The 15,757-nt window shown below is 40.5% G+C and overlaps 1 protein-coding gene across 17 annotated transcripts in view; it reads right to left on the bottom strand.

Moving 5' to 3' along the window:
* The window catches only part of PCDH15 (protocadherin related 15), an 883,259-nt gene that overhangs the window by 279,395 nt on the left and 588,107 nt on the right, over positions 1–15,757 (bottom strand). For all 17 annotated transcript variants that reach the window (XM_084525148.1, XM_084525147.1, XM_084525146.1 and 14 more), the window contains one exon: positions 2,204–2,364. In XM_084525148.1, the coding sequence (XP_084381274.1) occupies positions 2,204–2,364 (161 nt within the window). The remainder of the gene's footprint in view (positions 1–2,203; positions 2,365–15,757) is intronic.

Here is a 15,757-nt window from a genome sequence, read left to right as displayed (position 1 = left end):
CACCATTTGTTTATCATACTGGGGACAAGTTATCCTAACACATTTTAGCAGTTTCTTTCCCCTCCGGTTCTGATTCATCTCTATTCATCCTTCCTAAGTACTTGAAGTTTTGGAAGGGAGGTCGGGAATTTTCTTTTTATCCAATTTTATTTGGAAAAACATACTGTCATTCTCAGTAAAATCAGTCAATGGATTCTAATTGGATTTTCTTTCAAGAAAAGTAATAAAAGAAAGAATGAGATTGGGTTATCTGAATCAGCAGAGGGTTGACAGGCGGTCACACAAGAGAAAAATGGCAAGAGCATCGAACCATATTGCATGTAATCACATATGCACCATTTGTGAATCAGACTCCAATTTCTGCTCTGTAATCAAAAACTTGATTTTAAGGTTGGAATTAATAAAAAAAAATCTATTGGTATTACAAGGTTTCACACAGTTTTCACTTGAAAGATGAGAAATGCAGCTTTTCTTTGTTAAACAAATAAAGAAACAAAGAACTGCACACACTCCAAAATGATTTTCTGATTTAGGGGTTTGTATAGTTCTGGTTCTGAAGGTTGGAAACACCTATTAGATGAGAGACGTATTAATCAAGTTCATGGCATAAGTTCCACACTTTCACTTGATCAGCAGGTTGGGTTTTCACAGTTTGCTTTCATTTTTTTTGGCTTGCAACTTAAATTGAGATTCACTGAGACCACAAAGAGAGATACAGCAGCGCTCACACCCAAAATCTGTATTACTACCCTAAATCTCATTTTTTCTTTTCATACCCTTATAAATTGAAGCAAACACAAATAAGCAATCTTATGCAGCACTAGGGATAAAAATGTATTGAATCCACCTGTAAATACCAGTTGTTGTGTTTTTTTTTTTCCCAAGTGTTTCCTAGCTCATAGTAAAAATGAAGAAATAACCCCATAAAAACTAATGTAAAAACATTGTTACCCATACGTAAATTAAGCAAATTTATACCATTCATTCATTTCCTTGTGAGTTGAGTCTACAGTGCTGTTCTTTGCAAGAAATGCCTATGTATTCATAAGGATATAAAGCATTTATGAGCTTAGACAAACTGTCACTAACACAGCAGTCCAACTCCTGCCCATCTCAAAGGCAGCCAGCTGTTGGGCATTGGAGGCAATGTCACCTCTTGGCTAATGCACAGGGATCTCCTTTTTCCACAGGTCTGTTCTGCGGTGTTTTGTGTTGATTACCTTCATTTTACTTTTTAAAATAGTTTGTGAATTAAGCTAATTAAGAATGGCTGAATTCAATTAGCTTTTTAAAAAAATGGAAATGATGATAAATTTGCATGTTGTTTTTGATACTAATGAACGTATCTCAAAATACATGGAGAAAACAAATTACTTGATCAAGCCAATATAAAACAAACTTTCATTGATGCCAAGGAGAACTCCTGATCTTTAAATCACGCTTTCCATGTTGCTTACAGTCACTTGTAAGCCAGTTTTTCTTGCAGATTCTGCTGAACTGCAGCCATGTTGTAACATCGAGGCAATGTCTGTACTTTCAAAAAGCATTCCTCTTGAATGAAATCAGCATAGATGAGAATATTCCTTTTTTTTTTTTTTATAATCTTTCCACAAAAAAATAAAACTTGCTTAAAAACATTTAATGCTACTAGGAAAAAGCATACCACACAAATTTTGTGTTACCTTATACTAAAAACAAACAAACAAACAAAAAACTAGCACATTTTCATTTGAGTATGTCAAGCTTTGCAAGTAAATTGAAATTGAAACGTGAATTGTAATATGCACAACTCCTTTGCTTTCTCTTACATTTCATAAGCTAATGTACACAGGTAGAGCAGGCTTTGAGTCATGGGCCATGAGGCGAGCAGGACTTCTCCCAGACAACAGCAGCAAAACATAAAAATGCTTTTGATTCAATAAACAATTTTGGTGCAAGAAGTATTTCTGCTAATTCACACAACTATTTGTTCTGTCTTTATTATTGTGTTTGCCCACATAATATTGTTATGCACATCGCCAAGTGTGCTCCCAGTAAGTCCTTACAAAGAATCAAATTAACTCTGTTCACATTCATCTGGGGACAAAAGATAGATGCTGCTATTATGTTCTAGCAATTCTTGTGTTTATGATCACTCTTCAAGTATGCACTGACTCAGAAAATAAAGTCTGTGGGGAGAAAAGGAAACAAACTCCAAACTTACGTCCCTGTCCAGAACTCGGCCAGTGCTGTTTAGGTACAACCTCTGGCTGATGGGATCGAGGATCACCCAGTAATCTACATTGTCCTTTAAAGAGAGTTCAATGGTGGGGTCTGGGCCGCCTGCTGTCCCTTTGATCAGCATATTGTCAACCAGGATAGTGCCTGCAAAAAAACAAAGGGCACACAAGGGAGACATTTATGCATTCACTGACATTTTTATATATTTTAATAATAATGTCAACACTCAAAATACAATTTTCTAAAACGGGTTTCTGGTATCTTATGTTCTGAGTGATGTTTAAGAAGTCTGATTATCTTGAGTGAAAAACCGCCTCTGACACTGAAGCTATTTCAGACAACACCAGAAGAAAAACAAAGTGAAATAACTTGTGTTGAGGATGAGACCCATCAAAGATAACTATTTAACATCATTCTTTTTTTTTTTTCCTCTATTGAGTAATCATCCCCCAATCTTACCTCAAAAGAATGCAATCAAGTAACAACCAAAATGGAAATATATTTTCCGTAGCAAGTACAACACAACAAGGTGAGGGGGGAAAGAAAAAAAAAAACACAACAGCAACAAAAAACAGTTACATGAAGCTCTACAAGGAAAAAAAAAAAAAAAAAAGTCATTGTTCTTCAACAGCAAACTAGATTGTAGCAAAAAGAAAACGATGTCGAACAAGACAAAAGGGAAACCAATTAGGACCAAACATGTACTCAGCGTGTATAATCTGCTTTTCTTTTCTTGTCCCATCATTTCAGTTAAGCCTTGCCTACACTCCAGCTTCCTTTCTAAATGTCAAGCATTACTATCTACCATGAACGTCATACTCCAGAGTCTCAGAGATGCACGCACAGTACCTATGAACACTTCCCTAAAACTTCATTTTTTGCTAAAGAATTAACACTACCCAGGTTTCTTCACACAAAGCATTAAAAGAAATAATATCGGTTTAAATTCGTTGACAGGTAAGAAAAAAAATCTGTGAATGTCACTAGCTGTAGAACATTTAAATTGGTGAAAAATACTAATCAGATAACCTCATGTTTTGCAGACCCAAATAATTTGTTTCAAAAAGCAGAGTAAAGTTTCTTTATACCCTCAGTTTACAATGACAGTGACTATAAATACATGAATCTGTACGGAGAGGGGCTCTGAGTCGGAATGATGTTTTGTTATGGATAAAATGGGAAAACTAATTATTGGTCTCTTTATAGTTTTACAATTGTACTGAGGAAAACACCACAGTAAGGGTTTTTCAACTGTTTATTTTGAAACTACTGTTTTAGAGATGACAGTAACAAACACTGCCAAGCATCTGTAACTTTAGAGCAAAGAAGTTTTTTTAAGTTAGAAGAAGAACACCCTTTTAGCCACCTGAGAAACAAAGTTTTGGAGCTATTGGCACGACCTCTTGTGAGAGGTTCTGTACAGTGTTACCCCAGCCCAGCAGCTTGACGCTCATACAGCTTTCCAGAGGCCACCACCAGTTTATTGGAAGGGTATTTCACCAGGAGAAACAAGCTGAATGCCAACTCTATTGCAGTTCTAAGTGTTTATATGTCCAATCACCAACAAAATCCGCGAGCTTCTGTACATTGCCCTCATAATTATGCCTCAGTGATGATGCAAAGAAGTAAGCAACCAAAATTTGAGATCATCTGAAAAGGTGCCCAAAACCAGCCTCCCTGAAAACAACCAAGACAAAAAACACCACGACCACCGTAATGGCTCGAGTTGTTTTAACTTCTTAGTCTTCTTGTTTAGACCTGAAGGTGAAGTCAAAGTTCTGGCTACATTTTCACCAACTCCACTACCAATGAAAGTCCTCTCTTCAAATGACTGCAAAGGGAAATAATAATCTCCAATTTCCACCGGTGAATGTCACCACATTTTGGGCTACCTGAGCTGCAACTACTAGAAAATAACCCATGCACATATTCCTGCTGTGAAAAGGGATAGCTTAAGGGATGTAAGAGCTGGGGCAATTGCAAGAACCAAATGACATGATTAGGAAATAGAGGAAGGAAAAAGCAGCAACAGTTTGTCTGCTTTCCCATGACGAAGGCTGTGAAGACACCTAACGGCAAAAGGTACCAGGACATGAAGCTCTCAAAACTTCAAGCTGATATGCTTCAGATGCTTCAGCAATTGTGAAATACAAGAAGTGTGTCCCTAAAAACTTAAGTGTACAAATAAATGATTGTCTTATAATGAAAGCTAGTCCCTGTTTTTCACAAAACTCCAGCTTATAAAAAGGCAATAATCCATCATTAGTAGGTCCTGAATGAAAGGACAGTAGTGAGGGGAAATTGCTCCCAAACTTTACAGCCTTGTGGCCTATACACATACCCAACATATCTGGCACAAAAGGGGTTAGACCAGTAATTGTGGCAGAGCCCTGACTGCTAATTAAGTAAGTCTGCAGGGCTGTGCCCCTGTGAGAAGGTAGCAATCACCTTTCCAAGAAGTGCACGCAAGTAATCAGAGAAAAAACTATGTTCTTCAAAGGCATGTATAAATTCCTCATGGCACTGAGTGTGTTTGGAAGGGGCAAGACCCAAGGACTTAATTGCAAAAGCCCTTTCTGCACTTTAAGTATGACACTCTGTTTTCCTTACAGGCAGAAAAGAAGTACAATAATTTTGGACAGCAACATCTATGCAAGGGGGAAAGCACTGTAAAATAGTCACACACATCATTTGTTTGGCTTGTTGCTCTTGGTCCATAGAGGCTTCACCCTCCTTTGCCTAGTTTCCAGAAAATTGGCTTCTGCCAAAGTCAACCTTAAGCAAGGGCTAAAGAGATCAAATAGTAACTTAATTTTTAATGTAGCTGAAAAAAAAAAAAAAAAAAAAAAAAAAAAAGCAACTACAATTACATACTTTTTTTTTTTTTAAATATTTAATCAACTTAAAATCTTGATGCAATGATGAATTTTGTGCAGTCTCTAGTAAAACACTGCTACTTAACCGACCTTACTGCTTTGAATTCTCCATCCAATTTGACTCTCCTCTGTTGCACTCCATAATAGCTACCTGCTTGATTTAACAAAGCACTACTCGCTTTGTTTTCAGAGACTCCTTTGTTCTTAAAAATACAATGGGTTTGTTTCAGAAATTCGCAAGGCACTCACACTCTCTAATCAAGAACCAGCAGTACACAAACAAGCCATTTTTAAAATCATCCTTAAAGTATTACTTTTGTAAACTAAAAAGAATCTGAAATTGTGTTGTGTTTTTTTGTGTGTGTGTGTGTGTGTTTTTTTCTGTTTTTTAATATCTATTGTTTTGGTGCTTACATCCTGCCTCTGTCCTTGACCTAAAATGCCAGGGAAGTAATAAATCTGAATAGATGCAGAGTCTGATGCAACCAAATAGACATTTTGTCCATAAACGCACTGTACATGCAAAAACAAACACATCCCTTGATATTGGCAACGCACTAATACAATAGCTTTCATAACCTTTTTGTGAAAAGCCCAAGTGATGTTCTCACTGAAATTAAGTCTTTTACCTTATTACAGAAGTAACATACCTTCTCCTGGAACTACACTGGAATTTCAATTTTACCCTAGTGGGGGGTGGGGAGCTGTTCAAAATCCACAGAGGACACATGATAAGGATCTTGCATCTCACAGCAGGATCACAATTTAAAGGGAATTAATATGGAACCAGTCTCAAGGAAACAAAGTCAAGCAAGTTATGTGTAAAAAAAAAAAAAAAAAAAAAAAAAAAGAGAGAGAAAAGAAAAAAAGAAAAACAACAGAAATGAACATAATTGACAAAAAAGAGCAATATTATTTTCAGGTGTGATAATACTCTTCTGAAAACAATGACATTTACTCATAAATGCTATCTGAGCTTGCTGGAAATTATTCAGCATGTAGCTACAAAACAAGCCAACAGAAATAAAATTTATAAAGCACCGCTGCTTTATTTGTAAATATTGTAACAATAGTTGTACACCACACTATCCCTTTGAGATGAATCCAGAAGCTGAAAATCTTCGTTAAACTGAAATAACAGGGAAGTGTTTGTTTTTTCACATTAATCACAGGAGAAGGTGATCTTTCCATGGGAAGCACATTACAAGGGACTCAGGCACAAAAGTCATGAAATACAGAATTAGCTGTTTACGCTCTGCTAAAGAGAGCAGACCCTTAGTACTCAGTGAGAACTTACTAAATGATTTAGATACATCTTGGGATTATTTTAGCTGAACATTTCAGCAGAGCCCTTTCTTTAAAAAGCCAGTGAAATACGATTGGCCTGGGAGCAACCCTTATGCTAGCACATAAATCAGAGAACAGAATCTAGCTGAACGAAACCTGCAGTGCTCAGCTTTCAGTAGTCACAAGGCATTCACATCAGTTTCCTAAATTCAGAAACTACAAAATGAAAAAAGGGGGTTGTTTACTTCCACACGTATTATTTCTGATTTAAAAAATCAATTGGAAGTTCTAGAAAAGCATCACACAATCACAGGCTAACCTAAGTTGGCAGGGACCCACAAGCTCCATGAGGGAGCTGCAGGCCACCATGAGGCCTCCCCTTATCTCCTCTGCTCTGGGCTGAACAAACCGAGGGCCCTCAGCTGCTCCTCACACGCCTTGCCCTCTGGGCCCTTCATCATCCTCACAGCCTCCTCTGGGGGCTCTCTAATGGCTTTATGCCCTTCTGGTACTGCGGCACCCCAACCCGCACGCAGTGCTCGAGGCGAGGCTGCAGCAGGCCAAGCAGAGCAGGATGATCCCTTCCCTCTTTGTGAACCTGTGCTGGCTGTGACCAGTGACTGTGCTGTCCTTCAACAACTCCCAGAATAACATTCTCCAGGCAATGAAATTTTCATTGTCTTCTTACTTGAAGTGATGACAAGAAAGATGGAAGAGAGCCAGAAGCAGGATTTCTCCTTCCACAGATGCTGAGCACTAGGCACATGGAGCACAATCCTACTCCACACTTGATGCTACCAAAGTGGTGCAGCAGGCAAAGGCTAAACTTCATGCCTGAACAGGGGACTAAGGATCTACACGTCCCAGATGGTCAGTCTCAGTGACAAAGAGCCATACTTAACTGCAACCAATTAAGCAAGCCATGATTCTGCACAAACACAAAATACAAATTGGACACATCTTACCCTCATGAGGATGTTGTAGACAACAGTGTGTAATGTTCCATATCCTTTGTACTTGATGGGCCTCCAGCTGCGTTCAAGTGTGGAACACAAAACGACAAAATCTACAGGAGTGCTCACAGGCTATGTGGCTGAAGCCCACACGGAGTCGTAAGTACAGTCTGAAGATTTTATCATCCAAACGTATTTATCCTTCCTTCAAGAACCGCCTAAAACATGTTATTCTTACTTCTAAAGTTGACAAAAAGATAAAGCCTCTTGCAACAGCATGATTAACCTCTGACATCACTGAATTACATTAGCAACTACTTCAACTGATTGATGTATGAAAAGGTTAAACAGACAAAAATAGTATTTTGCTGTTCACACAGAACATATTTTACATTTCAGCATATTAATCAAGTCTATATAACAAGTCCAAGCAACATGTCAGGGAATTTACATTAAACAAACACAGTGTTTCCTACAGCTTGGAACAAAAGTTGTGAATTTTTCAGCCTGTGGTATTTAGCCTGGGAGAATTATGTATGTTATCCATCTGGAAGAAGTGACTTTAAGGAAGAATCAGCTATCCTACGCATTGTACCCGCAGAAGCACAGTACATTAGATGAGGAATATTACATATTGCTTATTTACTTATGGGAAAGGAGATTAAGTTTCCTAAATAAAAAGGAAAAAAGATGGTAGTTAAAAGGCATAAACACACACATACTCAACTCTTTGAGCTATGGTAAGGGCAAGTACCAATAATTATCAACAGATGAAAGAAAACTCATCACTTCTGCACTCTAAAACAATGGTGATTTTTCTCTAGGCTTTGTGTAATAAAAATAAATAAAACCAACCAAGGTAGAACAGTGAGAATTGGGAGCCCTACAGAAATAAGAAACTCCTGAGACAGCTGTTACAGATAGCACCTCTGGAGAGCAGCAAGCTACCATGCTTATACTTGGCGGTGGTGAAGATGAGAGGCATCTTGGCTGGTGTCCAAGTATGGAGCTGGGAAAGCGGATATCAGACACTCCCAGTGGTGAATAACCCTCTACCAAAGGTTGAAGGACACTCTCCTTGGTGGCTACCCTCTTGCATCTTCTGTTGGCTGAGTAGAGACCAGAATAGGCAGAGGGAACTCAGAAATTCAGGAAGGTTTCTGCCTGCAAGTCCCACATCTGCCTGCCCAGGACCACTAAATATGTCCTACAAAACATGAGTTTCACCTGCATGCATCCAGTTGCTTCTCCTCTTAGTGAGTCCTCAGCAACTTTTACGCAGTGTGTAATATGCCAAGTTTCTTTCAGATAGAACAAATGTGCATTATAAAATACCTCTATCTCTGTACTGCTTTCCTCTGCCTACCACTGATGGTAAAGCAATTTGAAAATGGAGATTAATTTCTTATAGAAAGGCATTAGATGGATCAGTTGAAATGGTAGTTGCTTGCTTTGATATTCTATAGAGTTTTCATAGCAAAACCTGGATCACAAACTTATTTTTCTACATTTGCAGGTGTATGTCTGTAGTAAAGGATGGATTAAATAGCAATAAATAAGAAGTCTCAAGAAAATGAAAACCTTAATACAGAAAGTAAATTCTGAACATTATCCTGAACTTACTTAGAACCGCGCTGTTTTATGAACAAAAGAATAGGATGATTCTGCAAAGCCAGCGCTAGGGTTACACATTTCCAACTCTTTTTCCTCACATCATCAGTAGAGATCTTTGAGAAGTTTCCAAGGTTGTTTCAAGATAATTTTCCTGTGCTCCTGTCCTGTCTCCCCTCTTCCATCTCTGTATGCAGCCACAGCCTCTGAACAATTACAGCTAAAACCAGCCCATTACTTCGGCAAAAAAATAGGAGTTAAGACAAATTCAAATTTTAGGCTTTAACTCCTGGTCATCCCACCTAGACCTTATGACTTCCCACCTGGAGCCACTCTAAGAATCTGAGTATGACAAGGAAAAGGTTTACCCTTCAGACTCTGTACAGTACCAGTCTGAGTCCATGATAAGGAAAACGTGTGACCTTAGTTTTTTTTTGTTGTTGTTGTTGTTGTTGTTGTTTTTTTTTTTTTTTTTTTTTACTTATTCCTAGCCATCAGATTCCTAGCACATCACCTCAGGCTGAAAGGATGCAGCAAGATGGTGGGAGACATTTCCTGATGTGGGAAATGCAGCGGCACGGCGATCCCACTTAGATCAGAGCATACATATGTCTGTCCTGTGGGACATAAGGAATCACACTCCTTCCTCCTCGTCTTCCCTCTGCTTCTTTAGTGATATGCTTAGAGCCCCATAAAGGCACAGAAGATGCAACTCATTACTTCAAGTGACTCATATGTCACTGAGACATCTGACCCACAGTTTCTACACAGAAAGATAACAAGGATCAAAAGAAAACAGGAGAAGAAAGGTGTGATGGTCCCTATTTTTCCCCCTCCTTCTAAGAGGACAAGCAAGAGATAAACATGTAAAGATTCAGTGTGGGAAGAGAGAGAAAGAAGCCTGGGATAAAACAGCAAAAAGTAGAGTGAAGCAGAGATTAACACAGCAGCACCAAGAGAAGTAGAGATTAAAGCAAGACAACACACAGACCAGGGATGCAGGAAAAAAAGAATTCAGGCTGTAGAGAGTACGTTGTCCTGACACAAATGGGGCTGAGGACTGGAGAAGTGAGGGGCTGGCCTGTGGCCTAAATTAACAAGTTGCAACTTTACTTCATCAAGTCCAAGATGTATTCAATTTACACAAAACCCCATCCTGAAAAATTATAACAAAGAAGCATCTCAGACAAAAACAAGTGCCCTATCCTTCATCACATAGGGGGAAAAAAAAAAAAAAAAAGAAAAAAAAAGTGAAAACAATGAGTTCTGCATGCTTAAAAAAGAAAAAGGAAAAAGACAAAATAAGTTGTTCAGAAATCTCTTATTTATTTATTTATTTATTTAATGCTTGGGGTTGCAGCAGCAGGATAATTGCCTGGTTCACACAGAAGGGTCCTCTTGTTCCACCTTTGATGTTTTATGGGGGAAGGTCACCGCAAGGCCCCACGCCGAAGCCACTAACGTTGCTTTTTCTATTATCTTCTACAAGGGCACCCGACAGAAAGCCTGTACTGAGAAACTTAAATTACATAGGTAATACATGCCAATATCCAAGGACTGACTCAAGCTTGTTGATTTTCAACATACCATTATTTTATTTCTCCATACCTCAACAGAACCCATTACTTCTACCTAAAGACAGGCTGTAGAAGTTGATTCTTGGCAGAGTAGATTCCTCCACCACACAGCCACAGAATCACAGCACAGCTTGGGCTGGAAGGGACCTTAAAGCTCAGCCTGTTCCAACCCTTGCCATGGGCAGGGACACCTTCCACCAGATCAGGCTGCCCAGAGCTCCATCCAGCCTGCCCATAGACTACCCAGAGCAAAATCCAGACTCTTGCTCCCATATACTATAGTAGCAACACAAGGTAAATTGGAGTAAATTGCAACTTATCCCCCACAACACCTGAGCAAGCACTGGCTGCTTCCTAGAACCTCCTCCTCCAGTGGCCACATCAGTTTCTAGCATTTCATTTCTCCTTTTTTAACCAGCTCAGGTGATGCATGCTGCTGCTAAAACCACTTAGCTGTCCTTTTATTTTTTTAATTTAAATCCTCAATAAAACCCAGTTCTTAACGCAGTGATAATAGCCACTTAAAAGTTATTTCAGATATGAAGCTGTGATCAACTTTTTGCCCTATGGGCATGACTTTTCATTTACCTAGATTACATTTCATCTGCCATTCACTCTACTCAATAGAACTAATAAAGTTCCCTGCATACACCACCCTCCTCCCTTTTTTTTTTTTTTTTTTTTTTTAATTACTCTGGACATCCAAGCCAGATGACTGCTACTGGAAGATTTATAAATACGCTGAGTATTGGATAAATGGATTGGAGATTTAGATGAGATGTGACGTGAGGAAGAAATTCTTCACTCGAAGCACAAAGCGCACGTGGGAATTAGGGCTGGAGATGCACCTTGCTTCTGTTCTTTTCCATAAAGAATAGAATGAAATTGCCTAAAAAGCAGTGTTAAAAATAAACCCAGGGCACAGGCTGGGAGGTGCAGGGCAGTCCCTGTGGCCAAGGGGCAGCCTTTCTCTCTGGCAAGCCAAATGGCCCCAGGGAGCCAGCCCCAGAAAAGGGGCCCTCAGCCCCCAACCCTCCTCCTTGTCCCCGGGAGGGCATCTTCCAGGCTGCTCCCAGCACAGCCGCCTTTGGCCACGCGAGGGCCACTCCATCGCAGAGGCTTGCTGAGGCCACCGTGGCCACCACTTTGCTGCGGGCCCTATAAAACAGGCCCCCTGCAGCTGGCCCAGCACTCGCTGAGCATCTGGGCCCTCTGACTGCCAGCTGGGGCGGCAGGAAGGAGACGAGAAGAGCAAGGTGAGCAGCAGGCCTCCTTGTGTGCGAGGACAGCCATGCAGTGCAGTGAAGCCCCCTGCTCGTAGCTCAGGCTCCATCACAAGCATTAGCTTGGAGCCACCAAACACCACGGACATCCCTCAGGCTTGTCCCAGCAATAAACAGCTCTTGCCGATTCTCAGGGGTTGTGTGAGTGCCTCTTTTTTTTGGGGGGTGGAGGGGGGGGGGGTGGAGAGGAATGGGCTAAAGTGGCCCCAGGGGAGGTTTAGGTTGGATATTAGGGAGAACTTCTTTACCGAAAGGGTTGTGAGGCATTGGGATGGGCTACCCAGTGAAGTGGTGGAGTCACCATCCCTGGAGGTCTTGAAAAGACATTTAGATGTAGAGCTCAGTAATATGGTTTAGTGGGGGACTTGTTAGTGTCAGGTCAGAGGTTGGGCTAGGTGATCTTGGAGGTCTCTTCGAACCTAGGTGATTCTGTAAATATTCAGGTCTTAGTTGAGAGTTTTGCAGGAACCTACTAGTGACTTCTCTGTACTGTGAGATTCAGCAATGCTGCTTTTTTTTTTTTGTTGTTGTTGCTGCTTATCTATCAGTGCAAAAATCCTTCCTCTTATTGCATGACACTTTAAATCTTTGAAGAGGTTTTGCTAATGGTACTTGCCAAATTACTTTCAGAAATCGAGGTGAATTTTATCTCCTTCATCCTGGGTTCAGATCTCCCTTGTCCAAAGATTTACTAGGTTAAGCGAGATATTTGAGGCATTTCCAAACCACACAAACTCTTCTCCCAAAGCTTTTTAAAAGGTTACAGCTGCATGCACTGAATAGGCGTTGGTCATATGTTGCCCAAAGCACCATTTCCTCAAGGGCTAACTATACCTTGTGCTCCAAACACACAGAACAACTGGCAGACTGCCCTCTCCCCAGGTCAGCCGAGCAGCCCGAGTTGTTGGAACAGCCAGAGGGGAGCTCAGGGTCATGGCACAGCCTGGGTCCCCCAGGCCAGGGGCTTTTGGCAGCCTCCTGGGTCCCCAGACCCCCTTGTATCTGCTAAGATGGCAGATGAGTCTCCGGCAACTCCACCAGGGTGAAATGTTTGCTCTAATAAAATTTTAAACTGTGGGATACCTCTTCTGTATTTTATTTTTAGTTTAGCAAATGGGACCAAAGCCATATTTACTAAGGCTAACACACTATTCTCCATTACTTACACAAAAGGTGCCAACTCAGGAAAAAATATTCCCAGACCCACGAAAGAGATTTACCATAAACAGTAAATGTTACCTTATGAACTTATCCACACATACAATGGAACAACAATCAAGACAAAAAATACACAGGCTACGGTACCCGGGAAAATTAAAGATAATAATACAAAAAAAAAAAAAAAAAAAGTCTTGTTGGCAGACAGCACAGAAATAGTAAATACGCACATACTACAGTCACCAGCAAGATGAAAAGTCTTGGGGCTACTCCAGCGAACACCATTACTTGTCTCACTTCCCAGAAAATGCTGGCAATAGCAACTCTTGGAGGTGATGTAAATGTAAAAGGTGATGCTGCGCACCAGCAAAGAGGATATGTATAAATAGGCAGAACGGGATCACTTGGAGGCAAACTTCTGAAGGATGACACTATTTGGAACTTGAGCAGGTTGCCTCATCCTTTGATACGGGAATTGAATCAGCTTTCCCTAAGTCTTTACTGTGCTTCAAAATGCATTTTTGTGAAAAATAAAAAAGCAAAGGGATTACCCCTGCTTTTCCTCATTGCCAAATGAGGAGGGAAAACATCTAAAGCTGATGTAAATGGATAAAACAACACAGTACAGCAAGAACAAGAGCAAATACCACATCACAGCCTAAAAGAGCAGCAGATGAATGAGGTTGGAACAAGTCAGACAATAGAGTGCAGATGGCATGAACTCACTGATGGGAAAAAAATCCAGTGCTGCTTCAGTCAGAGAGGCCTTCTGGTGTAAGATGCTGCTATTATACTGTAGACTGCCACAGCAGTATACAAAAATATGAAATACATGTACATTTCCATCTGAAATAAAGTGAACCCTTCAAAAAGTTCTCATTTTTATGGCTGGTGAAGAAAAGTTTCCCTGCATGGAGGACAACTGTGACAGGAAGGATATTTTGTATACACAAGTCCCATCCCCTCGTGTACCAGAGCACCCCTGTCAGGGATGCTGCCCACAAGTCGACCATTCTGCCCTCTGCCAGAGGTTACTCAGACTGACATCAAACAAATACAGAGCCTGTTTTAAGCAGCCTGACTGAAAACAGCAAAGCCGCACATTTGCTGTTGCTGCCCCTGCTCTGGGGATTGCAGCCTTGGATCCAGGGGCTGGAGGAAGGGCCAGGTATAAGAACCCCTCACCTCCACCCTAACCTCAGGACAGGTCATAATGATTCTTGGAAGAAAAGACTTGCAGCACCAGATGTCTTTAGGAATGTCAGACAAACTTTCATCAGGAAAAAAGTCCCTACAGTCAGAGCCACAGGAAAGCACAGAGCTCTTTATTCTACAATCTTGTTGTTCGTGAGAGACACAGCAAAAACCTCAGCAAGTCTTACTTCCATTCCCACACTGGACCTCTTCCTGAATTTGGTCCAGTTTATGAAAGTCACAATTGAAAAGTTACTCTTTGCCTTCCTAAAGAGATGATGGAGAACCATTACAGGGAAACCTTGGAGCTGAAGGTGCCCACAGGAAAATGAAACTTCACAGAACTCCAGCAGTGTGCTGCCACATGTTGTAACATAAAAATTACCCCAAAGTAATGAATTTTGGAAGTTTTTTTTGCCACGGTACCAAATGCAGTAAACTAACTTTTGCACTGAAAAAGAAAGTTACCACCTCAGTAAGCAAGTAAGCTTATTACACCTTTCAGTGTTGAAAACTCCTGGTTTTATTTTGGTACTTTTGGGGAAAAATATGTATATTAGCAAGGTTCATGTATATCCAAGCTAGAACTGAGCTCCTGGGAATACAAATTCTCTGATTATGTGCATAGATTATTATGTTAGGTACCTGCAAACAAAATGATTTGCATTTAAAAGAGCAGTGATGTTCCCAAGGGTATCCAAGCCTTCACATTTAAATATATTATCACAATACCAATCTCATTTCTATTTCAGACCCATTTTATTTTATTGGGACTATTTTAATAAACATTAGTAAATATTGCATTTACTCTTCACCTGCCACACGGGTACCAAGCCAGGACAAAGCAGAACCAAGGCTTAGCTATGTGACTACAGAGCCATTAGTGGGAGCCCAGGACACACTTGCTATTTTCTAGCACAACACACTTCAGATTTAAACTTACTGTGTCTGTGCTATATAGTCAAGTGCCTCAGAATTAAGACAGGCCCATAAGGCCCAGACGCAGCAAAGTCACCATGTGCACAGAACCAAGTCCCAGTTCTGAGCCGTCCCATCTGGGAAGCCCTGCCACAGCACTGACCTGAGAACTGGGGGTAAACAATTCTGGTGATGAAAAACAACCTCTGCAAAAAATGCTGATGAAAACTGCAAGTATCCCTGCATTAACTTTGTGCCAAATGCTTTTTTTTTTTTTTTTTTGGCACCTACGGAACATGTGCGATAATGTTCGTATTTGCAGTCCTTGAGCTTCCTCAAGAGAGGATCAATCATTTTCTGATAACACAACTTTTAAGTCCCTTGATATATTCTCAGTCAACTTTGACAAATGCTGCTGCAATACAAACAGGCTTTCATCAGAGATCTGTCTTATTTGTCTTGGTACCTGGGAACACAAGACAAGGCTCTTGGTGCCTACATGCACCAGGAACACAGAAGAGTGTTACGTCGGCACCTGTGGGTTCCTGTACCTGTTAATATACACCCTCCTTCCCCCAACACCTCCCCAAAAATAAAATAATAATAATCTGCCTGGGAGAGCAGGGGGATCTCCTTGACCTTTGGGGCACGCAGACAAGCAGGAAGGGCTACAGCTAGGG

This window comes from Aythya ferina (genome assembly GCF_964211825.1).
Source record: "Aythya ferina genome assembly, chromosome: 7".
Lineage (NCBI taxonomy): Eukaryota > Metazoa > Chordata > Aves > Anseriformes > Anatidae > Aythya > Aythya ferina.
This window is presented reverse-complemented; position numbering and strand designations above follow the sequence as displayed.